The 27,755-nt window shown below is 43.9% G+C and overlaps 1 protein-coding gene across 4 annotated transcripts in view; it reads right to left on the bottom strand.

The window, feature by feature from the left end:
* The window catches only part of aff2 (AF4/FMR2 family, member 2), a 455,862-nt gene that overhangs the window by 13,646 nt on the left and 414,461 nt on the right, over positions 1–27,755 (bottom strand). For all 4 annotated transcript variants that reach the window (XM_068047115.1, XM_068047112.1, XM_068047113.1 and 1 more), the window contains 9 exons: positions 24,574–25,557; positions 21,663–21,790; positions 19,448–19,664; positions 12,131–12,258; positions 9,982–10,045; positions 9,679–9,815; positions 5,074–5,145; positions 4,645–4,738; positions 785–834 (listed from right to left, as the gene is read on the bottom strand). In XM_068047115.1, the coding sequence (XP_067903216.1) occupies positions 785–834; positions 4,645–4,738; positions 5,074–5,145; positions 9,679–9,815; positions 9,982–10,045; positions 12,131–12,258; positions 19,448–19,664; positions 21,663–21,790; positions 24,574–25,557 (1,874 nt within the window). The remainder of the gene's footprint in view (positions 1–784; positions 835–4,644; positions 4,739–5,073; positions 5,146–9,678; positions 9,816–9,981; positions 10,046–12,130; positions 12,259–19,447; positions 19,665–21,662; positions 21,791–24,573; positions 25,558–27,755) is intronic.

Here is a 27,755-nt window from a genome sequence, read left to right as displayed (position 1 = left end):
TTAATTGCTCATTAAACGCACCACAGAGAGTTAACTCTAGCAATCAATAGCTTAAGTAAGTAACAATGTGATAATTGTTAATGATTGCCAATCAACCTCTCCTGCCACACATTATTATGTATTAAGTCTTATTCCTTCAGGTAGTGAATTGCTTTCGGAGATTATAAAAATGTCAATTTTTTTTGCTGTTCCTTTCAGTCTCTTTTTTTCTTTCTTAATCTAATCTTTCATTCCCTCTCTTTACTTCTCTTTCTATATCTGATTTGACATTGAATTCACCAACTCTAATTCGCTGCCCAAAAGGGTGGTGGAAACGGAAATGATAAATGACTTCAACAGGAAGTTGGATGGCCACAAGAGAGAAATAGACTTGCAGGGCTACAGGAATCAAGCTGGGGAATGGAAAGGACGGCATAGCTCTGTGGGCAGCCGGCATGGAGTCGATGGGCCAAATGGCCTCATGTCCCGTAAGTGACTCTTTGACCCTCCTTTGCAGTCCTTCCTCTGCTTATTTCTCAATCATTTAAATCTCATTGGTTAAGGAGGCAGATTGTTGGTCCCACTGTTCATCAAGATCTGAGGTGTCCGGTTGCCCTCGCTGCAGCAAATTTATGATAAGAACCAGGAGCAGGAGTAGGCCATTCAGCCCCTTGAGTCTGCACCGCTGGGAAAAAATTTTTTTTAACAGTTAAATCTGCATGAACAAGTCTAAGTAACGGGGCACACTGTGAGATATGCCACTCCTGCAAAACTTGGTCCATAAAAATTATTAAGGGAGACTTACTTTCCATTTGTTCCCCAAGGAGAAGGAGCTTGTGAGGCTTTAGAGGAACTCTGCAACACAAAAAGTCACACATGAGAATACGATTGACCCCTGATGGCTTTCCAATGATTAAAAAAAATCCAGCTTAAGATTCTTTCTTCTGAAGGGGGAGAAGATGTTAGTCAAGACGTTATATACATTGCCAAGATTTTCACTGTCAGATTAGTTAAAGTGAAGTGACAGAGCAACAGCATATGGGCATATTGAGCATTCATCCATACACATCACAAGAGACATCTTCTGAGTCATACTGAGAACTGAGGCCAAAATAACACCACTGTCAACTTATCTACAACTTTAAACAGCACCTTTAATGCTGCGCGTGATCCCCTGCTTTACACAGGCAATACAGGGTATGATAATGTCGTGGTTATAGGCTATTAACCAGAGGCTGCTAGTTCAAATTCCACCATGGCAAATTAGAAATCTTGTGGTTTGTGGGCTAGCAGCAGGAAATGAACAATGCTGAGAGGCCTCAAAAACAAACTGGTTGACCAATGCCCTAAAAGAACTATGTGGTTGACTCATAAAGACCTCTGAAGTGGTCGAGCAAGCTATGCATTTGTGACACAATTGCTTCAGAAAAAGAAGGCCCACTGCCACTTCCTGAAAGTAAGGATGGACAACCAATATGGCCTCCTTCTGTGCTGTATGATTCGATGATGATATTGCTTCCCAGATGCTTCAGAAGCCTGTTCAGATAATTCATTTAAAGACTGGGTAGTTGTCGAGCAAGGGAGCCGTGGTTTACTCAAGAAGTTGAAGCGCTTGTCAAGAGGAAGAGGGCGGCTTATGTTAGGATGAGGCGTGAAGGCTCAGTTAGGGCGCTTGAGAGTTACAAGCTAGCCAGGAAGGATCTAAAGGGAGGGCTAAGAAGAGCAAGGAGAGGACACGAGAAGTCATTGGCGGATAGGATCAAAGAAAACCCTAAGGCTTTCTATAGGTATATCAGGAATAAACGAATGATAAGAGTTAGAACAGGGCCAATCAAGGATAGTAGTGGGAAGTTGTGTGCGGAATCAGAGGAGATAGGGGAAGCGTTAAATGAATATTTTTCGTCAGTATTTACAGTAGAGAAAGAAAATGTTGCCGAGGAGATTACTGAGATACAGCCTACTAGGCTAGATGGGATTGAGATTCACAAGGAGGAGGTGTTAGCAATTTTGGAAAGAGTGAAAATAGATAAGTCCCCTGGGCCAGATGGGATTTATCCTAGGATTCTCTGGGAAGCCAGGGAGGAGATTGCAGAGCCGTTGTTGTTGATCTTCAAGTCGTCATTGTCGACAGGAGTAGTGCCGGAGGACTGGAGGATAGCAAATGTTGTCCCCTTGTTCAAGAAGGGGAGTAGAGACAGCCCTGGTAATTATAGACCTGTGAGCCTTACTTCGGTTGTGGGTAAAATGTTGGAAAAGGTTATAAGAGACAGGATTTATAATCATCTTGAAAAGAATAAGTTCATTTGCGATAGTCAGCACGGTTTTGTGAAAGGTAGGTCGTGCCTCACAAACCTTATTGAGTTTTTCGAGAAGGTGACCAAACAGGTGGATGAGGGTAAAGCCGTGGATGTGCTGTATATGGATTTCAGTAAGGCGTTTGATAAGGTTCCCCACGGTAGGCTATTGCAGAAAATACGCAAGTATGGGGTTGAAGGTGATTTAGAGCTTTGGATCAGAAATTGGCTAGCTGAAAGAAGACAGAGGGTGGTGGTTGATGGCAAATGTTCATCCTGGAGTTTAGTTACTAGTGGTGTACCGCAAGGTTCTGTTTTGGGGCCACTGCTGTTTGTCATTTTTATAAACGACCTGGATGAGGGTGTAGAAGGGTGGGTTAGTAAATTTGCGGATGACACGAAGGACGGTGGAGTTGTGGATAGTGTCGAAGGGTGTTGTAGGGTACAGAGGGACATAGATAGGCTGCAGAGCTGGGCTGAGAGATGGCAAATGGAGTTTAATGCGGAGAAGTGTGAGGTGATTCACTTTGGAAGGAGTAACAGCAATGCAGAGTACTGGGCTAATGGGAAGATTCTTGGTAGTGTAGATGAGCAGAGAGATCTTGGTATCCAGGTACATAAATCCCTGAAAGTTGCTACCCAGGTTAATAGGGCTGTTAAGAAGGCATATGGTGTGTTAGCCTTTATTAGTAGGGGGATCGAGTTTCAGAGCCACGGGGTCATGATGCAGCTGTACAAAACTCTGGTGAGGCCGCACCTGGAGTATTGCGTGCAGTTCTGGTCACCGCATTATAGGAAGGATGTCGAAGCTTTGGAAAGGGTGCAGAGGAGATTTACTAGGATGTTGCCTGGTATGGAAGGAAGGTCTTACGAGGAAAGGCTGAGGGACTTGGGGTTGTTTTCGTTAGAGAGAAGGAGGAGGAGAGGTGACTTAATAGAGACATACAAGATAATCAGAGGGTTAGATAGGGTGGATAGTGAGAGTCTTTTTCCTCGGATGAGGATGGCAAACACGAGGGGACATAGCTTTAAGTTGAGGGGTGAAAGATATAGGACAGATGTCAGAGGTAGTTTCTTTACGCAGAGAGTAGTAGGGGCGTGGAACGCCCTGCCTGCAACAGTAGTAGACTCGCCAACTTTAAGGGCATTTAAGTGGTCATTGGATAGACATATGGATGTAAATGGAATAGTGTAGGTCAGATGATCGGCGCAACATCGAGGGCCGAAGGGCCTGTACTGCGCTGTAATATTCTAATTCTAAAAAAAAAAAATAATTCACAGCAACCCTGCTACTGATGTCATGTTGTATGCCCTTATCCTTTTAGTTCCATATACCTTTCCCAGTTTATGGGGCTGAGATAATCCTTCGCAGGGTAATCAACACATAAGGCAATAAAAATTCTATAACTGATGCTGCTTCTCTTCATTTAAGACTTGGATAGGATCCCTCACTGCATACTGGCAAGGCTGAGGAAAATGGCCTTTAGGACATCCCTGGGGAAGATCTTCCTCTTTAGGGGTTTTGCAGAGTAGCATGAAGGGAAATTGGGAGGGCAGATGATCAGCCTATAATAGCGCCCATTGATTTGATCCTGAGGGGTCTTGACAGGGTGGATGTGGAAAGGATGTTTCCCCTTGTGGGAGAATATAGAACTAGGGGGTCACTGTTTAAAAATAAGGGGTCACCCATTTAAGACAGAGATCAGGAGAAATATTTTCTCTCAGAGGGTGGTGAGTCTTTGGAATTCTCTTCCTCAAAAGGTGGTGGAACAAAGAACAAAGAACAAAGAAAATTACAGCACAGGAACAGGCCCTTTGGCCCTCCAAGCCTGTGTCGATCCAGATCCTCTATCTAAACCTGTCGCCTATTTTCTAAGGGTCTGTATCTCTTTGCTTCCTGCCCATTCATGTATCTGTCTAGATACATCTTAAAAGACGCTATCGTGCCCGCGTCTACCACCTCCGCTGGCAACGCGTTCCAGTCACCCACCACCCTCTGCGTAAAGAACTTTCCACGCATATCCCCCCTTTGTCTTTGAATATTTTTAAGGCAGAGGTACATAGATTCTTGATAAGCAAGGGGCGGTGGGGGGTGGGGGGGGGGGGTGGGTGAAAGGTTATCGGGGGTAGGTGGAAATGTGGAGGAATCAATTCAGCCATGAACTTATTGAATGGCGGTGCAGGCTCGAAGGGCTGAGTGGCCTACTCCGGCTCCTAATTTGTATGTTTGTATGTAAACTGCCTCTCCTCAGCTCATTGTCCGAACTCGGACCTAAGCGAACAGCAGTGCAAAAGCACTTGATGAAGACCACCATCATAACAGCGAGTTTCAGAAATACTCCTCCCACCCTGCACAAAATAATTAAAATACCTTAAAATATTCCATCAAGGATCGGGAGTACTTCATAGCGTGGTCTTTCTTAAGTCTGAACATTCGCAAATAGAGAAGTGACAAGCATCGGTAACTAAATTTAATTAGAGATAGATAGTGTTAGGATTAGCACTCAATAAAACATCACAATTCATGTAAATGATGCTTGTCCTGTTGGATTCTTGAGGAATACAGTGCAGATATATGTGAGACAAAGACAAAACAGCAGTTTATCTGGTTAAGCACAGTATGGAATTAAGGTAATGAATACGTGTCACAAAACACCACAGTTGAACCCTCTATAATTTGAGGACGTAAGAAGATAAAATCTTCCCTCATTAATTTATTTTCTTGATGATGTAGTGATATATATTACGAAGTAGTTGAATGGAAGTTCAATGCCCTGGCAGCTGACTTGCTAAAACTCACCATAAGATTGCCAATTTCTTATCAGCTACTGTGGCCATGGAGCCAGTGAAATTCTTCAATCTCATGGCATACCTAGGGAAAGAAGTGAGGAACAATCAATAATCCTGACTAGTGAATAATGTGTAAGCGGCTTTTATTAGTTTGTCAGACACAGAGGAAGCAAATGGGCAATTTCTGTTCTTTGCATGAGTGACTTGTCACATCTTAAAGTACGTACAACAGTCTAGATTTTCGAGTCAGATTCAAAACACTTTTTCGGAGGTAATTTTGACTTTTGGATGCTAGTGTAAAAACTGCAGTATTGCGATTGGCTGTCCATTACACATCTTTCCCCATTTTCCTCATTGTTGAATCCAGTAAAAATAACGAGATGTATAATGTCCAAGAGTTGTAATTACCCCTGGACTATGATCCCTGCACACTTCCAAACCTCCACCTGCAGCTGTGCATAAATACAACACTGGGCAGACCCATGAAAATTGAGAGCAAATAGCACACTTGCAATGTTCAGTGCACAGTGCAAAACCCATCCCTAACCATTCAGGTGAGAAAGCACCCGTATCATAAAACCTAAGCTCTCGGCTTCGCGTTCATTTACATGGCGGCAATACCTAAATCAGACAATTTGGTCATTAGCATATTGTTTTTTTGTGGGACCTTGCTGTGCACAAATTGGCTGCCATGTTTCCTACATCACAACAGTGTTCTTCAAAAGTCCTTCACTGCTGTAAAATGCTTTGAGATATCCTGAGGTTGTGAAAGGCAGTGTATTTATACATTTCTTTCTTTCTTTTAGATTATGACTAATCTGTATCTTAACAATACCTCTGTACATCGGGGTGGCACAGTGGCGCAGTGGTTAGCACTGCAGCCTCACAGCTCCAGGGACCCGGGTTCGATTCCTGGTACTGCCTGTGTGGAGTTTGCAAGTTCTCCCTGTGTCTGCGTGGGTTTTCTCCGGGTGCTCCGGTTTCCTCCCACAAGCCAAAAGACTTGCAGGTTGGTAGGTAAATTGACCATTATAAATTGTCACTAGTATAGGTAGGTGGTAGGGAAATATAGGGACAGGTGGGGATGTTTGGTAGGAATATGGGATTAGTGTAGGATTAGTATAAATGGGTGGTTGATGGTCGGCACAGACTCGGTGGGCCGAAGGGCCTGTTTCAGTGCTGTATCTCTAATCTAATCTAATCTATAGCATTACGAGAGATGTATGCACGCAAATCAATACACATGCTCAGTAAAGGGATTGCATAACAACTGAATTGAGTTGTACAGCTTGATTCTTTGAATGTAGCTGTGTGAAAAGCAGGATGACATTTTGTTATACACCCTACAGCCTGAGGAACTGGAGTCATCAAACACTCAGCGACTGTAACATCCCAACTTAATATAAAATTATAGCTTGGGGAAGTGATAGGGAAGCATCTGCATCAACAAGTCTGATCTCTCAATTCTGGTCTCATGTTGCGCAGTTACTAAAATTAGACATAATGTCCCAGTTAATGAAGGAAGTGACCTTATATATTATATCGTAGCATAGGCATGAATAACATATTATTAATAAATAAATTTACTAATATGGGTACACATATAGACAAACAAGAAACTCGTAGGATGTTTCAGAATGACTTATTGACTTCTATTTGTACATTAACAATTTTTTTCTGTTTTGCTGATATAGATTTTTGTTGGTTAATTTTTTTTAATGCATTCATTGGATGTGGGTATCGCTGGCTAGGCCAGCATTTTTCGCTCATCCCTAATTGCCCTTGAGAAGGTGGTGATGGTGAGCTGCCTTCTTGAACTGCTGCAGTAGGTACACCCAGAGTGCTATTAGGAAGGGAGTTCCAGGATTTTGACCCAGCATATCAAGGGATCTGGAACTAAGGCAGGTAAATGGAGTTAAGATACAGATTAGTCATAATCTAAAAGAAAGAAAGAAATGTATAAATACACTGCCTTTCATAACCTCAGGATATCTCAAAGCATTTTACAGCAGTGAAGGACTTTTGAAGAACACTGTTGTGAAGTAGGTAACATGGCAGCCAATTTGTGCACAGCAAGGTCCCACAAAAAAACAATATGCTAATGACCAAATTGTCTGATTTAGGTTTTATAGGAGGGATGAATATTGTGCCAGGACACTGGGGGGAATTCCATGCTCTTCCTCAAACAGTATGTTGGGATCTTTCACATCCACCTGAGAAGGGAATATAGGTTCTTTGTTTAACTTCTCATCCAAAAGATGGCAACTTCGACCGTCCAACAATACCTCTGTACTGCACTGGAATGTCAGCCTAGATTATGTGCACAGGTCTCTGGCGTGAAACTTGGAACACTCAATCTTCTTATTCAGAGGCTGAATGGTGTACTCCTTTTCCTGTTTCTCTTTCCTACTCCATAATTGAAGCCCATCTAAAATTCACGTTAGTCTCAGGTTAGGTTAAGAACTTGACGCATTTTGACTCTCCAAGTTTCAGTGCAAGTTCTGCAACTAATATTTTGTTACTGTAAGAAATGAAGATCAGATTGGTGACAGACAGGAATCCTGGTTTGGGGTTTGGCTTCTTTTAAACCTGGATAACAAAATGTCATCCTACTTTTCACACAGCTACATACAAAGAATCAAAGCAGGAATGATTAGGTTCAGGATTCTCAACACCCTCTTTCGTGACAAGTTGAAACTTATCCATGCTACTGAAATAAAGGAGCTCTGTGGAATGATAGAAGTTTGAAGGACAGAAGTAAGGAGACTCTGCTCATCATGTCTGTGCCACTTCTAAACTGGTAGAATCCAAAACTAACCCTACTGTTCTGCTCTCTCTCCCACACAAGCCTAGATTCTCTTCTGCTTCAAATGTTTGGCTGCAATACCCTTAGACGATGCCTCAACTAGGTGGTATAGCAAAGCATTCCAGGCTTCAACAACTTTCTGTGTAATTCAATTTACCTAACACCCCACCTTGGGAAAATTTCAAACTGGTAACAACCATTCCCCCCTCATCACTAAGTGGTAAAATCACCATTCGTTGATGGTTCCTCCCATTCTGACTGTCATAATGCAGATTCAGGTTTTCATACAAACATATAGCATAGAAGGCGGCCATTTGGCCCATCACACCAATGTCAACACTATGTAACAGTTATTAAATTAGTCCTACTTCCCTGCTCTTTCCCCATTCCCTTGCAAATTTTCCCCTTCAAATATATATCCAATTCCCATTTGAAAGTTACTATTGAATCTGCTTCCACCATCTTTACAGGCAGTGCATTCCAGATCATAAAAATTCGCTGCATAAAACAATCTCTCCTCATCGTTCCTCTGGTTCTTTTGCTAATTATCTTAAATCTATGCCCTCTGATTACAGACCCTTTTGCCTGTGGAAACAGTTTCTCCTTATTCCCTCTAAAAAAAAATCCTTCATACTTTTAAACACCTCAAGTAAATCTCCTCTTAACCAGCTCTGCACTAAGGAGAAAATCCCAGCTTCTATAGTCTATCCACATCACTGAAGTACCTCATCCCTGGTACCATTCCAGTAGATCTCCTCTGCACCCCCTCTAAGGCCTTGACATCCTCCCTAAAGTATTCTTCTTCTTCTTCTTTGGCCTCCTTGTCTCGAGAGACAATGGGTAAGCGCCTGGAGGTGGTCAGCGGTTTGTGAAGCAGTGCCTGGAATGGTTATAAAGGCCAATTCTAGAGTGACAGACTCTTCCACAGGTGCTACAGATAAAATTGGTTGTTGGGGCTGGTACACAGTTGGCTCTCCCCTTGCGCTTCTGACTTTTGTCCTGCCAACTGCTAAGTCTCTTCGACTCGCCACACTTTAGCCCTGCCTTTATGGCTGCCCGCCAGCTCTGGTGATCACTGGCAACTGACTACCACGACTTGTGATCAATGTCACAGGACTTCATGTTGCGTTTGCAGACGTCTTTAAAGCGGAGACATGGACGGCCGGTGGGTCTGACACCAGTGACAATATAGTGCCAAAATAAAAGAACGCAATACTCTAGCTGAAGCCTAATCAGTGATTTGTGAAAGTTTAGCATAACTTTCTTGCTTTTGTACGCTATGTCTCTATTTATAAAGTCAAGGAGCCCATAAGCTTTTTCAATAGTCTAATTAACTTGTCCGATCAACTTCATAAATTTGTGGGCATGCACCCCCAGAATCTCACTATTTCTACACCCTCCACATTAAAGCTGTTCCATTTTATTTATATTACCTCTCCTCATTCTTCCTATCAAAGTACGCGACTTCACATTTCGCTGCATTAAATTTCATCTGCCAAGTGTCTGCCCATGTCATAAGTTTGTCGACGTCCTCCTGAAGTCAGTTACTACCCTCCTTCGTCTTTGTGCAAGGTGATTACTTTATTTGGCCAAGTAGTTACTGAGGCAACTCCAAGCATCATAAATTAATAAAATATATAAATTATGAGCAAACAAAATGGCAAGCATCACAAGTCATTTTAAGTATTAAGTCCTGAAATATAACATTTCCATATAGACCTTAATCTTCTATCTTGATTTCCTCACAGCAGGTTATTAATTATCATCTAAAAATGATTAGTAAAATTATCTTCAAAAAAAGACATTAACCTGATGAGTTCCACTGTCTCAGAGTACATGGTGTATGGGGATTTTGCTTCTAATGGATCACGCTCCATAGCATTTCCACATTCAATGAATGATAGTGCTGCATCTGCATAATTAACTGCTTTTCCAAACTTATCAAGCTGAAAATTAAAAAAGAAAAGAACTTTAGTGATGTGAATCTCAACAAGAGGCAACATAATTTCACTTCTCACCAGCAATACAGCAGCAGCCTCCGCTTGTAAGTATTAATTTATGTCATTTCAGTGACACAAGAAAAAAAATTAAAAAGAAGAACGAATATTTTACCAGTGCATCGGCTCTGTGTTTCAACTTTTTGGCCTCTTGCATGTAGTAGTCAGCGTTATGAGGCCTGCAAAATAGTAATCGTCAGTCACAACCAGGTGTCTAGATTAGATTAGAGATACAGCACTGAAACAGGCCCTTCGGCCCACCGAGTCTGTGCCGAACATCAACCACCCATTTATACTAATCCTACACTAATCCCATATTCCTACCAAACATCCCCACCTGTTCCTATATTTCCCTACCACCTACCTATACTAGTGACAATTTATAATGGCCAATTTACCTATCAACCTGCAAGCCTTTTGGCTTGTGGGAGGAAACCGGAGCACCCGTAGAAAACCCACGCAGACACAGGGAGAACTTGCAAACTCCACACAGACAGTACCAGGAATCGAACCCGGGTCCCTGGAGCTGTGAGGCTGCGGTACTAACCACTGCGCCACTGTGCCGCCCTAGTGTCGGACAGAGGAACAGTCACCCTCCATTACACCTGGGGAAGGTAATCTGTTATCGGGGGGTTGGGGGGAGGGGGGTCATTGGATCTAACAGCCCCTCCTCGACACTTGTTGTAAAGTCACACAGTTGTGCAAACACTTTGTCCTGTCTAACTCCAAAAACAATCTACTATTTAAGAGAGAAAAACAAATTGGCTGGCATCATCTTGGATGCATGTTTTTGCAGTCTACACTGTTACCGCTGCAGGCCTGTCTAAACAGCTGAACAGCAGAAAACAAACCCCTATCAGCTGTGCAGTGCCAAAACTCGACACTTTGTGATCTGTGCATATACTGTAGTGTAAACATTAACTTACACCCAACCCATCATCTTTACCCCCTGCTATTAATATAGGCTCTACTATTAGTATATGGACCACTATTATTAATATAAGCACTGTTATTATTATATGTGCCACTTTAATCATATGTGGACCAATTATACTTATATATTATTTGTTGGTAAAACCCATCTAGTTCACTAATGCCCTTTAGGGAAGGAAATCTGCCATTCTTACTCCGTCTGGCCTATATGTGATTCCAGACCCATAGCAATGTGGTTGACTCTTAATTGCCCTCTGAAATGGCCTAGCAAACCACTTAGCTGTACCAAAAAAACTGCTATGCTTGTAACTGTTCAAGAAGGCGGCTCACCACCACCTTCTCAAGGGCGATTAGAGAGGGATATGCAATCAATGGTGGTTTTGCCAGTGATACTCACATCCCATGAATGAATAACCAAATAAAGAATAAGCACCAATTATATTATTATATGCACCATTTTATTAATATATGTATCACCAGTGTTAATATATGAACCACTATTGAAATATATGCACCACTATTATGAACACATGCACCACTGCTATTAATATGGGTGCCACTATTATTAAGATCATCTAGCCTTTAAGGGCTGAATGCTTCCTACTCTTCCCTCACTAACGGCCAGCCCCCGACTGTGGCTGTTAATAGGCAGGCGGAAGAACCCACTCGGACTGAACTGAAGCAAACCTTGTGGGTCTTGGCAAATACAGCACTGATACCACTTCATCAAGATGGAAAAAGCACTCAGTGTTTAGTATCCAACAGCTTTCATAAGAGCTGTTCCTTCAGTAGGTTCCTGCTACTTTATTGAACACAGTATAATGGAGTTCAGATTAACTCCAGTTAGAGAAATTAAAGGCCTTAAGTGAACTTATCCAAAGGGAAGAATCTGGGATGGTACCGATGAACTGAAATTTAAGCAATGGTTTAAAACATTATCAAATCAGTAGAATTCAAGGCAAAAGAAGTTATGCTCAAACTATATAGAGCCTTGGTCAGACCACAACCTGAGAACTGTGTCCAGTTTTGGTTGCCAAGTTACGAAGGAAGCGTTGAAACCTTGAATGCAACTCATGAAAAGAGCCAAAGGCCTGGAAACTGCACAGACACCTAAGCTTTATGCCATTTTTGTGGGGTTTCTTCCATCGAAGTTACGACAGATGAAAGGGAGATCTCCAACAGACATTCACCCCACTATTATGCTTAAAAGGGGCTGGAACCCACAACCTCTGACGTTGAGGTAAGACGCTAGTCAACCAAGGAAAGCTAACAGATAAGTTCATGTTTCAGTGTTACGTGTTAACAAGAAATACACACAAATTAATACTTACGTGTCATCAAAAGCTAATTTAGGTCTTCTTGGCTCTGAATGGCCATTAGATATTAAGGTCCAGATATCTGCTTGTGGCTGGCCGTTTTCATGGCTACTGCTTGACAAGTTCGGATGTAATTCAATCTCCTGTGGTAAAGAGGTGTTTGTTATTGCAAGAAGTATGGAATTGCCTGTTGACAGCAAGTTCAATGCTTGAGTTACTCAATACCTTTACCTGTCAGTCACCACCAACCCTGGAACAGTGATATTCCCACTGACACCAATACAGCTGCTAATGGTTAAACAGATGGATCAGACAAATTACTGACTCATTTCTCAATGTTTGACTTTTGAATGCCAATGGAGGAAATATCACTCTTAACTCTGTGTGGAATTAAATGAAGACTAAGTGATCTTGGCATTGGAGTAGCTGTAACACAGCCTCATTAAACAGTTCAGCTGGACTTACCAGACTCTGCTTACTGCCAACTTCCAGTCTAAATGATTCCATGGTGCTCAGTAGGCAGTAGTATTTATTGCCCCGTCACGCCAAGAACCCCCACCCAAAGAACATTCTAAACCACTGTAAAATATCAAACATTTTGACATTTCAATATTATTAACTTATGTGCGTTAGAGAAAGCACAATGGAGAGAAGGAGGAGGGGTGGCTGGATGGTTCAGCAAGTTCAAACTGACCTTTAATTTGGCAGTGTTACTCACAACGATTGGTGTGTGAAGTAGTCCATTTGAGTTGGACATATGGGGGGATAAAATTCAACATTAGTGGGGGAGCAAAATTGAGAGGCTTGAGGGGGGGGGGGTGGGGGGTGATATCGGATCAAATGTCTATCGCGGGGGTGGGGGAGGATATCGGATCAAATGTCTATCATGGACCATGCCCCTTTTCACTGGCTTCAAGTTGAACCAACATTGTTTGAGAGCAAGCACAGAGGGCTTGATGCTGCATGTGAAACTGCATTCGACCTTGACCTGGGTGTGCTTCGTGTCCTGACACCAACGTGCATGAAATGGGAACATATTCCATTCCCCAGCAATGACATCCCATACCTTGATAAGCTCAGAAACATATAATCTATCTATATATAAAGTACAGTGAAACAAGAATAAGTGACATAAGTACATGCAACACAAATGTCAGTTCTTCAAGATGGCACAAGAACCTGGCCCAATAGGCTCTGCCTTGTGATGTAATAGAAGGCCTTCTGGAACAGTTAACATTTGGTAGCCCAGAAAACAGGCAATGCTTCAAACATCCAAAGAATTACAGAAGCCCCTGGAATTGTGTGAGGTACGTACATTGATTCAATTCCTCTCTCTTTCTGCCATTTTGGTGGAGACATTAATCTCTTTATTATAGAATCATTGAATGATGCAGCACACAAGGTTGATAATATCACACTGCCTGAAAGAATGGTGGAAACAGATTCAATAATAACTTTCGAAAGGGACTTGGATATATAATTGAAAAGGATGAAGGAAAAAAAAATTGCAGTGCTATGGGGAAAGAGCAGGGGAGTGGGATTAATTGGATAGCTCTTTCAAAGAGCTAGCACAGACATGCTAGGCTGAATGGCCTCATTCTGAGCTGTATGATTCTTTTGTTTATTCATTCATTCGTGGGATGTGGGCGTCACTGGCTATGCCAGCATTTATTGCCCATCCCTAATTGCCCTTGAGAAGGTGGTGGTGAGCTGCCTTCTTGAACCGCTGCAGTCCATGTGAGGTAGGTACACCCACAGTGCTGTTAGGGAGGGAGTTCCAGGATTTTGACCCAGCGACAGTGAATGAACGGCGATATAGTTCCAAGTCAGTATGGTGCATGACTTGGATGGGAACTTGCAGGTGGTGATGTTCCCATGCATTTGCTGCTCTTGTCCTTCGAGGTGGTAGAGGTCGTGGGTTTGGAAGGTGCTGTCTAAGGAGCCTTGGTGCGTTGCTGCAGTGCATCTTGTAGATGGTACACACTGCTGCCACTGTGCGTCGGTGGTGGAGGGAGTGATTGTTTGTGGATGGTGTGCCAATCAAGCGGGCTGCTTTGTCCTGGATGGTGTTGAGCTTCTTGAGTGTTGTTGGAGCTGCATCCATCCAGGCAAGTGGAGAGTATTCCATCACACTCCTGACTTGTGCCTTGTAGATGGTGGACAGGCTTTGGGGAGTCAGGAGGTGAGTTACTCGCTGCAGGATTCCTAGCTTCTGACCTGCTCTTGCAGCCACGGTATTTATATGGCTACTCCAGTTCAGTTTATGATCAATGGTAGCCCCTAGGATGCTGATAGAGGGGGATTCAGCAAAGGTAATGCCATTGAATGTCAAGGGGTGATGGTCAGATTCTCTCTTGGTGAAGATGGTCATTGCCTGGCACTTGTGTGGCGCAAATGTTACTTGCCACTTATCAGCTCAAGCCTGGATATTGTCCAGGTCTTGCTGCATTTCTATACAGACTGTTTCAGTATTTGAGGAGTCACAAATGGTGCTGAACACTGTGCAATCATCAGCGAAAATCCCCACTTCTGACCTTATGATTGAAGGAAGGTCATTGATGAAGCAGCTGAAGATGGTTGAGCCAAAGACACTACCCTGATGAACTTCTGCAGTGATGTCCTGGAGCTCAGATGATTGACCTCCAACAACCACAGCCATCTTCCTTTGCGCTAGGTATGACTCTAACCAGCAGAGAGTTTTCCCCCTGATTCCCCTTGACTCCAGTTTTGCTAGGGCTCCTTGATGCCATACTCGGTCAAATGCTGCCTTGATGTCAAGGGCAGTCACTCTCACCTCACCTCTTGAGTTCAGCTCTTTTGTCCATGTTTGAACCAAGGCTGTAATGAGGTCAGGAGCTGACTGGCCCTGTCGGAACCCAAACTGAGCGTCACTGAGCAGGTTATTGCTAAGCAAGTGTTGCTTGATGGCACTGTTGATGACATCTTCCATCACTTTGCTGATGATTGAGAGTAGACTGATGGGGCGGTAATTGGCCGGGTTGGACTTGTCCTGCTTTTTGTGTACAGGACATACCTGGGCAATTTTCCACATTGCAGGGTCGATGCCAGTGTTGTAGCTATACTGGAACAGCTTGGCTGGGGGTGCTGCAAGTTGTGGAGCAGAGGTCTTCATTACTATTGCCGGAATATTGTCAGGACCCATAGCCTTTGCAGTATCCAGTGCCTTCAGTCGTTTCTTGATATCACGTGGAGTGAATTGAATTGGCTCAAGACTGGCATCTGTGATGCTGGGGACCGAGATGAATCATCAACTTGGCACTTCTGGCTGAAGATTGTTGCAAATGCTTCTGCCTTATCTTTCGCACTGATGTGCTGGGCTCCCCCATCATTGAGGATGGGGATATTTGTGGAGTCACCTCCTATACTGAGTTGTTTAATTGTCCACCACCATTCACGGCTGGATATATCAGGACTGCAGAGCTTAGATCTGATCCGTTGGTTATGGGATCGCTTAGCTCTGTCTATTGCATGCTGCTTATGCAGTTTGGCATGCAAGTAGTCCTGGGTTGTAGCTTCACCAGGTTGACATCTCATTGAGGTATGCCTGGTGCTGCTCCTGGCATGCCCTCCTGCACTCTTCATTGAACTAGGGTTGGTCTCCTGGCTTGATGGTAATGGTAGAGTGGGGGATATGCCAGGCCGTGAAGTTACAGATTGTGGTTGAGTACAATTCTGCTGCTGCTGATGGCCCACAGCACCTCATGGATGCCCAGTTTTGCATTGCTAGATCTGTTTGAAATCTATCCCATTTAGCACGGTGATAGTGCCACACAACACGATGGATGGTATCCTCAATGTGAAGGTGGGACTTCGTCTCCACAAGGACTGTGCGGTGGTCACTCCTACCAATACAGTCATGGACAGATGCATCTGCGGCAGGCAGATTGGTGAGGACAAGGTCAAGTATGTTTTTCCCTCATGTTGGTTCCCCCACCACCTGCCGCAGACCCATTCCAGCAGCTATGTCCTTTAGTACTTGGCCAGCTCGGTCAGTCGTGGTGCTACTGAGCCACTCTTGGTGATGGACATTGAAGTCCCCCATCCAGAGTACATTTTGTGCCCTTGCCACCCTCAGTGCTTCCTCCATGTGGCGTTCAACATGGGAGGAGTACTGACTCATCAGCTGAGGGAGGGCGGTAGGTGGAAATCAGTAGGAGGTTACCTTGCCCATGTTTGACCTGATGCCATGAGACTTCATGGGGCCCAGAGTCGATGTTGAGGACTCCCAGGGCAACTCCCTCCCTACTGTAGACCACTGTCCCGCCACTCTGGTGGGTCTGTCCTGCCGGTGGGACAGGACATACCCAGGGATAGTGTTTGCAGTGTCTGGGACATTGTCTGTAAGGTATGATTCCATGAGTAAGACTATGTCAGGCTGTTGCTTGACTAGTCTGTGGGACAGCTCTCCCAACTTTGGCACAAGCCCCCAGATGTTAGTAAGGATGACTTTGCAGGGTCAATAGGGCTGGGTTTGCCATTGTCGTTTCCGGTGCCTAGGTCGATGCCTTTTTATTGACTTCGTAGCGGTTAGGTACAACTGAGTGGCTTGCTAGGCCATTTCAGAGGGCATGTAAGAGTTAACCACATTGCTGTGGGTCTGGAGTCAGATGTAGTCCAGACCAGGTAAGGACAGCAGATTTCCTTCCCTAAAGGGCATTAGTGAACCTGATGGGTTTTTACAACAATCGACAATGGTTTCATGGCCATCATTAGACTAGCTTTTAATTCCAGATTTATTAATTAAATTCAAATTCCACCTTCTGCTGTGGTGGGATTCGAACCCATGTCCCCAGATCAATACCCTGGGTATTTGGGTTACTGGTCTAGTGATAATACCACTCGGCCACCGCCTAACATATTTACTGCTGTGTATCTCTAAAGGAGACCATGTCTAGTGTGATATGTCTTGTATCACTCAAGTAAAGGTAAATCACACAGCGATCATTTAAATTATGCACGCACTAATTGAAAATGATAGTCATTAAAATGATAATAAAACTTGTAAGGAAAGAGGGTAACATAAAATAAACAGAGTTTGTGATTTTTAGCAACATTAGGAAATAAAAGAGGCACATTTCCGCTCCCCCTTCACACCCAGTTGCGAGCCACGCCTGAAAGGAGCATGGCTGAGAAAAAGAGATGTAACACTGCACCACTAAATCTCCAATTAGCATTGTCCTGTGAATGCAGATCTCTGCTGGGATTTGAAGTTTCAGTCAATCAACACTTTAAAAAAAATTATGTAATCAGTAAAAGTCGTTCCATCCTTGAAAGTTCTCTGTCAGTTTAGTGGAGACTTGGATCTGTTTATTGTAAAAAGGTCAACGACTCCATCAAAATGGTGGAGGTTGGGGTTTCAGATGTGTGCTTGCGTGCTAGAATCCCACCGTGTTATTAAAAGGCCCATGAACAAGCAAACATTTTTTTTGCCAGAGTTTCCTTTTGCAATTCTGAAGTTTCCCCTATTTTCACCCGAAAATATAGATTTCACTCACTGGCCCCCGTGCAAAAAAAAAAAATCCAGCTGATTTAAAGTATTGTAGAAAAAAAGTATGAAATACCTGGGAAATCCAGAGAAAAAAACAACATAATGCAACCTGAAAATGAACAGCCTCGTCTCATCTTATGAAGAGAATGAAAGGCCGGAGCTATTATGGTAATAGCTGAGACTTAACTGAGCTGTTACTATAGCAACAGAATTGATTCAGGTTATGTCCAAGATGCTCGCAGAAATTGAGTCTAGTGCAGTCTTCCTAATAGTGATATGTATGAATAGTTCAAAGGTATAATTTTAATATGAAGGATTCTGTATGAAGGTGCCACACAATTTATCAAAAACATTGCTGGGTTCTCTCTAATCAAATCAGGCCTGCTTCATGCTAGGCCTTTCCAGTAGGAATCACCATCATCATCATCCCTTTTGTTTTCGGAGTTTCAGCAGGAATTATTCATAACAAAGATGAAACATTTATTCCATTTGCTTACTGGTGCATAAAGCCAGCTACTGGGAGAGACTGAGCAACAAAATAATGCTCAAATTATACAGCATCAAAAATTTTTAAAAAAACTTAGGACTGAATCTTACCACAGACGTTGGGATCCCAACGTTGGGGCGAAAAGCAGGAACTGAGCCCGCACTTGCCGGCAGCGGGAGTGACTCGACAATTTTACCGCAGGCCTCCTCCTAATTTGCCGTCTGCGGGTCCACCATCCAATTGAGGAAGGTGGACAGGCTCCTGATGCTGCTGGGTCCAATCAGAGAGCCAGTAGCTCTGAAGCCTCAGCCGTGCACCAGGAGAGGTGGGAGACCTCGGGAGCTCGGACAGGGACGTACAAAAATAATGAAAAATTCAGGGGGCTAAGGGTCAGAGGGGAAACCCCTCTGTTGGGACTGCGGGGTTTGCCTTCCCTGCCTGTGGCCCCCTCTTTGGGTCATGGAGCCTCTGATTCTGATGGCCCCTCCTGGGCTGCCACAGGGAGGCCCCCTCTATTAGGCTGGTGGTCTCCCCACAGCCCTGTAAATTGGTCCTTGCTAGGGCCTTTAATTATGCAAATCAGCTGCCCGCCTTCTCACAGTAGGCAGCCATTCCACCTCACAGCCTGCTGCTGGCAAAATGCCCTTGCAGTGGGGCTGCATTGGGGAGCCACCCCAATGCGGTACCCCACCATTTTACTGGCCGCCCTCGCTCCCAACCTACCAACTGGAAGCCGGTAAAGTTCTGCCCCTGAAGATCGTTTTAGCTGCAGGTCTTTTGTCGGTGATTACTGCTAAATCTTTTGCAATGAGTTCCTGCATTTATATAGCACCTTTCATGACATCTCAAAGTGCTTTACAGGCAATGAAGTATTTTTGAGTTATCGTCACTGATGCAATGTTGGAAACATGGCAGCCGATTTGCAGACAGCAAGGCCCTCAAACAGCAATGTGATTTTGAGTAGTGTTGTTTGAGGAATAAATATTGGCCAGAATTCTGGGGAGAATTCCCCTGCTCTCCTTCAAAATAATGCCGCAGGATCTTTTATGTTCACCCTAACAGGCTAACGGGGTCTCAGTTTAACATCTCATGCAAAAGCTGGCACCTCTGACAGGGCAGCACTCCCTCAGTACTGCACTGGGAGCACGCGTTCAAGTCTCTGGAGCGGGACTCAAACCCACAACCTCCTGACTCAGAGTTGAGAATGTGCTCCCCACCGAACCACTGCTGACACCCTGGAACATTAACCTGTCTTTTCTCTTCTCAGATGGGTTCTCTATGTATTTGTCACCATTATTCCTTTCCTGGCAAGAAGAAATTAATAGCAATAACTCACAATGGGATTTTTCGCATGGGAAGAGGCCTTGCTGTCGGATTTCCGGTGCTTGTATTGTGCAGAGGGCTGTGAGGCACTGGTTGGTTCGGAGTTGCTGTTGCTTTCCTGGCTGAGAGAGTTACTCTCACTGTTCCGTCGTTTGGGCTCGGGTTCATCTGGTAATGGTGACAACGGAGGTGGGAACCTCCGCTCCCTCTTCGTCAACTGTTTCGATAACCTACAGAGAAGAAATGATAGGGTAGGATGTTAAAGCCTGGGATAAGTCATAGAAGCACATATTTCAGCAGCGAAAATAGCCATTGGACCCATCAAGGCAGTTCCAGTGTTTTTCTCTGCATACTCCTAGTCTAATCTCATTCTCCTGTTCATTCTCTATATCCTTTAACATTCGTCCTTTCTGTCAGAGGGGAGACAAGACTGTACTTGTTACAGCACAGATTATGAAGAACTAATAGTGAGAATTATTGTTGGAATAGAATGATTACAAGACATCTCAATATTCAAATACTTTCTAAATGCATCAGCTGATTCATAAATAGGTTACTGATGCTAATACTAATGGTTTTCATTAATTTTCTATCTGAGTGACAATTTTTAATATCATTGTCCAATTTAATACAATCATTAGTTTGAAAACTGATTGGAATATAAAAATCTCTTTACATAAAATTACACAGAATTTTACAGCACAGAAACAGAACATTCAGTCCATCAGGTCTGTGCTGGTGTTTATGCTCCATATGAGCTTCTCCCACCCCTCTTCATCTAACCCCATCAACATATCCTCTTATTTGTTTCCCCCTCATGGACTTATCTAGCGTCAACAAAAACAACAACTTACATCTATATAGCACCTTTATCATAAAGCATGTAGAGTGGCGCAGTGGTTAGCACCGAAGCCTCACAGCTCCAGCAACCCAGGTTCAGTTCTGGGTACTGCCTGTGTGGAGTTTGCAAGTTCTCCCTGTGACCATGTGGGTTTCTGCTGGGTGCTCTGGTTTCCTCCCACAGCCAAAGACTTGCAGGTTGTTAGGTGAATTGGCCATTGTAAATTGCCCCCGAGTCTAGGTAGGTGCTAGGATAATTGAGGGAAGGTGGGGATGTGGTAGGGAATATGGGGTTAATGTAGGATTAGTATAAATGGGTGGCTGTTGGTCAGCACAGACTCAGTGGGCCGAAGGGCCTGTATCACTGCTGTATCTGTCTATGACTCTATAACAAAATGTCCCAAGGGCTTCACAGGAGCATTATAAAACAAAGTGTGATACTGAGCCACAGACAGAGATATTAGGTCAGATGACAAAAAGCTTGGGCAAGAGGTAGGTTTTAAGGAGTGCCTTAAAGGAGGAAAGGAAGGTAGAGAGTTGGAGAGGTTTAGGTAGGGAGGGTATTCCAGAGCTTGGGGACTAGGCAACTGTAGGCATGGCCACCAAGGGTGGAGTAATTAAAATCAGGGATGCACAAGAGGCCAGAATTAGAGGAGCACAGATATCTTGGAGGGATGTGCAGCTGAAGGAGATTACAGAGATAGGGAGGGGTGAGGCCATGGAGGGATTTGAAAACAAGGATGAGAATTTTTAAATCGAGGCATTGCTTGACTGGAAGCCAGTGTAGGTCAGCGAGCATAGTGATAACAGGCAAATGGGACTTGGTGCGAGTTAAGACATGGGCAGCAGAGTTTTGGATGACCTCAAGTTTACAGAGAGTAGAATGTGGGTGACCAACCAGGGGTGTGTTGGAATAGTCAAGTCTAGAGTAACAAAGGCATGAATGAGGGTTTCAGCTGCAGATGAGCTGAGACAGGGGTGAAGTCAAACAATGTTTCAGACATAGAAATAGGTGGCCTTAGTGATGGCACGAATATGAATATCCCCTTAAATGCATCTATACTGCTCATCTCAATCAGTCCTTACAGTAGCAAGTTCCACATCCTAATCACCCCCTGGGCAAAGAAGTTTCTCCTGAATTCCTTATTGGATTTATTAGTTATGATCCCTAGTTTTGGTCTCCTCCAGACTTTCTCTACATATACGCTATAGAACCTATTCATAATTTTAAAGACTTTTACCAATTACAAGTATTTTATTGAATGATATATTATTTCAAATGGGAAAGTAAATAATATTTCCCAGTGTATAAAGTGGGAAATTAAAAAGTTATAATGCTAAGTTTACTAAAATGAGAGTAAAAGGTTATGAACTTGAAAGATGCTTACTCTTTGCTGTTCGGAATCTTGTGACTAGAGTTGACAGGGCAGCTGACAGGTACCAATGTGGGGGCAGTTATCTCTTTGTCCACACGCTGCTTCTTGCTATCACAGACAACTTCTACATTTTCCATCGGCTGGAAAGGAAGACATTGATCATGAAGGGCAGTAACTGCAAAGTCCAAAGAGATCAGAACAGATATCATCCCTTGGTATGAATGAAGCTAGGATAATTCGTGGAAATCACCAAATGTCTCTATGGACCTGCCCAAGTCTGTCCCAGTGTCTTTCTCCATATGACCCACCTAGTTTAATACACACACACACCTGTTCACTCCCCACAACCTTTAATATTCTTTTTTTAAATAAATATGTCTTTCCCTTTTTGAAGAAGTATAGGCAGGGAGTAGAAATTGGCAGACCAGGGCGAAAACTGCGCACAGGGAGCAGCCCCTGCGCCAGAATAGGTAGGTCCAAGGCTCACCCAATATTGAGCATCATTTAGATTAGACTGGTGAGCTGCGAACACTTGCTCTATGTCCTCAGGCACCTTGCTGATGAAGAGACCATGAATTTGCAGCTAACGAAGGGAGAGAGGAAGTAATCAGGAAAGGTATCCGGGACTGCTATGGAGCCAGGAGGAGCAGAGTCCACATTCAGTTGAGGGTTTTTTAAGGAATTCACCATTTTGGGGGGGACCTCCAGCTTTATGGAATCGGTCTGGCTATCCTGAATGCAGAAGGCCAGATCAATATTGGGAATAGGTCATAAAACAAGCATTAGGCCCTTCCTTAACATATGCACGGGGACAAACCGTGGCATTAAACTGCTTACAGGAATTTAGTATGAGCATGTTCCGTGCTTGTACAGGAGCAGCATAGGTCAGAAAAAAAACCCAATGACCTGCTGCATTGGAAACCTAAATTAGGAGCAAAAACAAAAAGTGCTGGAAATACTCAGCAGGTCTGGCAGCATCTGTGGAGAAGCAAAGTTAATGTTTCAGGTCTGTGACCTTTCATCAGAACTGGCGAAGGTTAGAAAAAAATTAGGTTTTAAGCAAGTGAAGGGGAGGGGGGTGGGGAGAGAACAAAGAGGAAGGTGTTTGATAGGGCAGAGGGTGATTAAATAACAAAGCTGTCCTGGGACAAAGGCAACGAGTGTGTTAATGCTTGTGGTGAAAGATAAAGCACTAGTCCAGCGAGACTGTTAATAGTGTAATAATGAACAGCTCTGACTACATCAAAAGCAGGCACATGGTTAAAAAATAAAATATTTTTTAAAAAGGCCAGTCATGCTCTGAAGTTATTGAACTCAATGTTCAGTCTGCAAGGCTGGAGAGTGCCTAATCGAAAGATCAGGTGCTGCTCCTCGAGCTTGCGTTGATGTTCACTGGAATACTGGAGCAAGCCAAAGACACAGATGTTGGCATGAGAGCCGGGGGAGTGTTGAAACAGTAAGCAATCGGTAGCTCGGGGTCATGCTTTCGGACTGAACGGAGGTGTTCTGCAAAGCGGTCACCCAATCTGTGTTTGGTCTCCCCAGTATAGAGGAGACCACATTGTAGTCATGTAACTGCTCATTATTCTGCTAGTAACACTGTCTCTGGAATAATGCTTTGGCTTTCACCACAAGCATTAATACACTCGTTGCCTTTGTCCCAGGACAACTTTGCGATTTAATCACCCTCTGCCCTATCAAACACCTTCCTCTTTGTTCTCTGCCCCACCCCCCTCCCCTTCACTTGCGTAAAACCTAATTTTTTTCTAACCTTTGCCAGTTCTGATGAAAGGTCACAGACCTGAAACGTTAACTCTGCTTCTCTCTCCACAGATGCTGCCAGACCTGCTGAGTTTTTCCAGCACTTTCCAGCATCTGCAGTATTTTGCTTTTAAATTAGGAGCAATCAAGCTTCTAGGAGATGGTAAGGAATGAAACCTGTTTACGTTTTCTTCTCTGATTGGAAAAATCTCATTTTCACTCCTCAGAGCAGATTGGCTGAGATTCTCTTAAATAATTCAATGGCAGGCTTCAAGTATACTATTGCCACTGGATAGGGACTTGAGGAGGCCATTCAGCCCCTCAACCCCCTTCCACCATGCAATGAATCAGGGCTGATCTGTACCTTGACTCCATATCCCTTGATACGTTTACCGAATAAAAATCTATTAATCTCAGTCGTGCAGGCTCCAATTGACCCCGAGCATTCATAGTCTTTTGCAGGAGGGAGTTATAGATTGCTGCTACCCTCTGTGTGAAAATATCCTTCCTGATTTCACTCCCGTATGGCCCAGCTCCAATTTTATGATTAGGTCCCCTTGTTCTCGATTCCACCATTAAATGATGTAGGCTCTCCATATCTACCCATCAAATCCTTTTAATATTTTAAACACCTCATTCCTTTGGACAAATGATTCTTAATTTTTTTTAAATTTCATTCATGGGATGTGGGCGTCGCTGGCAAGGCCAGCATTTACTGGCTATCCCTAATTGTCCTTGAGAAGGCGAGCTGCCTTCTTGAATACAACTGAGTGGCTTGCTAGGCCATTTCAGAGGGCAGTTAAGAGTTAACCACATTGCTGTAGGTCTGGAGTTACATGTAGGCCAGACCAGGTAAAGGTGGCAGATTTCCTTCCCTAAAGGACATTAGTGATCAGACGAGATGTTATGACACATCCAGTAGTTTCATGGTCACCATTACTGATATAAGATTTTTTTCAATTCCAGATGCTATTTGATTAATTGAATTTAAATTTCCCACCTGCCGTGGCGGTATTTGAACATATGCCTATCAGATCATTCGTCCAGGCCTCTGGATAACTAGTCCAGTAACATAATCATTATGCTACTGTACCTCTTTTGTATCTATGAATTCTCAATCTCAATTTTTCTGCAGATTGCCCATTCTAGAAAAACCACTAACCTTGTGTTTCCGTTTTGTTTTGATGGTGTTTTTATCTGTCACAGGAGTCGGGGACTGACAGTTGTATTTACTGATGGACTGTCTGATCTCAGCCTTGGTTGGGACTGTCTCTGCTGGTGCTTGTCCAGGGATCCTGGACAAGAGACTTAGATCAAATTTCACCCAAAGCGATTTAATTTCCTCATAGTCTCTCAGGGGAGAAAGAAGTTCATTTTGTGGTAGTGGAAGAGGTGAAAAAATTTGTTCCTCCAAGTCAATAGTAGCTTGGTCGATTGAAGTGCTGGTTGTACAGTTAGTGGTGCTCCCGCAGTCCTTAGGTTTGAGCAAGTTTGTTGTCATGGCAGAACTTGAGATTTTCACTGGCATGCGTTCTTCTTGATCTGTGTGGGAATCAGAGGAATCTGTTTCCACAAACTCTCTCGATTTAGGCACAATCTTACCAGGCACTCTGTGCTTCTTCTTGTCAACAGCAGGCGCTGTGCTAGTTCTTGGCTCTTTCCTAGGTCCTGTTTTGCTACTGGTTGCTCTCGGCTTTGCTTTGGGTAGTTCTGCTGAAGCTCCTTGACTCTCTCTTTCTTTGGGAGTGCTGCTGGGGTTATTTGGCTTGGGCCAGCTCTGTTCCTCCAAGCTGGGAGTGCGTTCCACCCTCCTGGGCTGTTTTTTACCCGTGGTCCTCCTTGGCGGAGCTGGCTCATTGGGTACGGGGGACTTTTGTTTCACACTTTTCCCTTCGGGGGTTTTCTGTGCAGTTCTTGGTTTAGCTTTCTCCCTGATGGGGCTGAGTAAAACCCTATCTTTGGAATCTGGCTGAGGCAGTGAAATAGTCTGTTTCCCTTTGATCTGCCCATCATTCTGTTGATTGCTTTGAGACTGAGAATCATTGAGTCCATCACAATCAGTTTGGTTATTAATGATGGTCTTGTTGTGTGAGTGGACTTTGAGCCATTTATCCAATTGCCACTTATTGGTAGATGGTGGTTCAGGCTGGGAAAAGCAAGAGAAAATGTAACTTCATAGCATTGAGATAATAAACAGCAATTCAAGCCATTCGTCCCGTTCTGACTCGTGACTTATTAAACGTAGGGGGAAGATTTAACTTTGGAGGGGCGAGAATCAGGAAGTGGCCCATTATCCACCTGCTCGACTCCATATTGTCCATTATACACACCCGCCCGATTCCACACTGTCTGTTACACACCCGTCCGATCACATACTGTCTGTTACACACCTGTCCGATTTCACACTGTCTGTTGCACACCCATCTGATCGAACACTGTTACACACCTGCCCGATCCCACACTGTCTGTTACACACCCGTCCGATCACACACTGTTACACACCCACTCGATCCCATATTGTCTGTTACACACCCGTCCGATCACACACTATCTGTTACACACTTGTCTGATCCCACACTGTCTGTTAGGCACCCGTCCAATCCCACACAGTCTGCTACACACCCACCCGATCTCACACTGTCTGTTATACACCCACCCGATCTCACACTGTCTGTTATACACCCACCTGATCTCACACTGTCTGTTACACACCCACCTGATCTCACACTGTCTGTTACACACCTGCCCGATCTCACACTGTCTGTTACACACCCGTCCAATCCCACACAGTCTGCTACACACCCACCCGAATGCACACAGTCTGTTACACACCGTTCCGATCACACACTGCCTTTTACACATCCGTCTGATCTCACACTGACCACAATTGACACCTGGATTTGGAGGAGCGCACATCCGTAAAAAAGCCAACCTATTTTCCTTTATGCTCTGCGATTCAAAATTCCCAGATGTAGGAACAGGAAAATCTGCCCCATTATATCTGGCTAAGTATGAAATAGCAGTCTACTATTTCCCCGGAACGACTCCTGATCCGGGGACCTAAACATTGTCAGAAGTGCAGGGAAAACAGGCCAGTTCACTGTGGCCAGCAGACACAAGTAACCTCCTCCCATTCAGTTATTTTTGGGATACGGCCTCTCAGAAGCTGGGCAATTACAATCATCCAATCATGCCAACTGGAGCTACTTCCCTGTCTGTGCCCTCAACCCATCACTGGGTTATTGCATCAATAACCCAGACTAAACTGCGTTAAACCAGGGACACACACCTAAAGTGTTCCTAGTGGACGCAGACTGTAATCAATCCCACAGAGTCATAAAATGCATTGGAGAGAGGTGTATATATTCACACTAAGACTTTCCTTACAAAGCATATCCACAATTTCCTAATATAAGCAGTTGATGAATGAAGCTTCACAGTTGGCAATGTGAACTCATAAAATTGCCGCCTAAATTGATTTCTCCCTAGCAAGAATATCTTACCCAAAGTGTGTCACCATTTGCAGCACATTCGGCCCAAAAGGTCCTCTCCTATCCTACTTCATCTCACCCCGTTAACATATCCTTCTATTCCTTTCTCCCTCATGTGTTTATCCAGCTTCCCCTTAAATGCGTCAGTGCAACTTGCCTCAACTACTCCTGGTGGTCGTAAGTTCTACATTCTAACCACTTTCTGGGTAAAGAAGTTTCTCCTGAATTCCCTATTGGATTTATTAGTGACTACCTTATATTTATGGCCCCTGGTTTTTGACTTTCCTACAACTGGAAACACCTTCTCTATGCCTACCCTATTGAACGCCTTCATAATTGAAATTATAAAATAAGACTTTCGCCCAAAACTGTGAGATGTTGCTCCCGGATGGGGCTATGCTCGATGAGAGAATCAGGTACAAAGGGTACCTGCCAAGGCTCGTGTGGTGCATTAAGTGTGAGGTGATGCATTTTGGGAGGACTAACAAGGCAAGGGAATATACAATGGATGGTAGCACCCGAGGAAGTACAGAAGGTCAGAGGGAACTTGGTGTACTTATCCATAAATCACTGAAGGCAGCAGCACAGGTAGATAAGGTGGCTAGGAAGGCATATGGGATACTTGCCTTTATTAGCCGAGGCATAGAACCCCAGAGAGTGGTTGGAATCTGAAACATACTGCCTGAAGGGGTGGCAGAAGCAGAAACCCTCACAACATTTAAGAAGTATTTAGATGAGCACTTGAAACATCATAGCATACAAGGCTACAGGCCAAGTGATGGAAAATGGGATTAGAATAGAGAGGCTTGATGGCTGGAATGGACACAATGGGCCAAAGGACGTGTTTCTGTGC

The sequence above is a fragment of the Heterodontus francisci genome, chromosome 15, assembly GCF_036365525.1.
Source record: "Heterodontus francisci isolate sHetFra1 chromosome 15, sHetFra1.hap1, whole genome shotgun sequence".
NCBI lineage: Eukaryota > Metazoa > Chordata > Chondrichthyes > Heterodontiformes > Heterodontidae > Heterodontus > Heterodontus francisci.
Note: the sequence above shows the minus strand (reverse complement) of the source record. Positions and strands in the feature narration are given on the sequence as shown.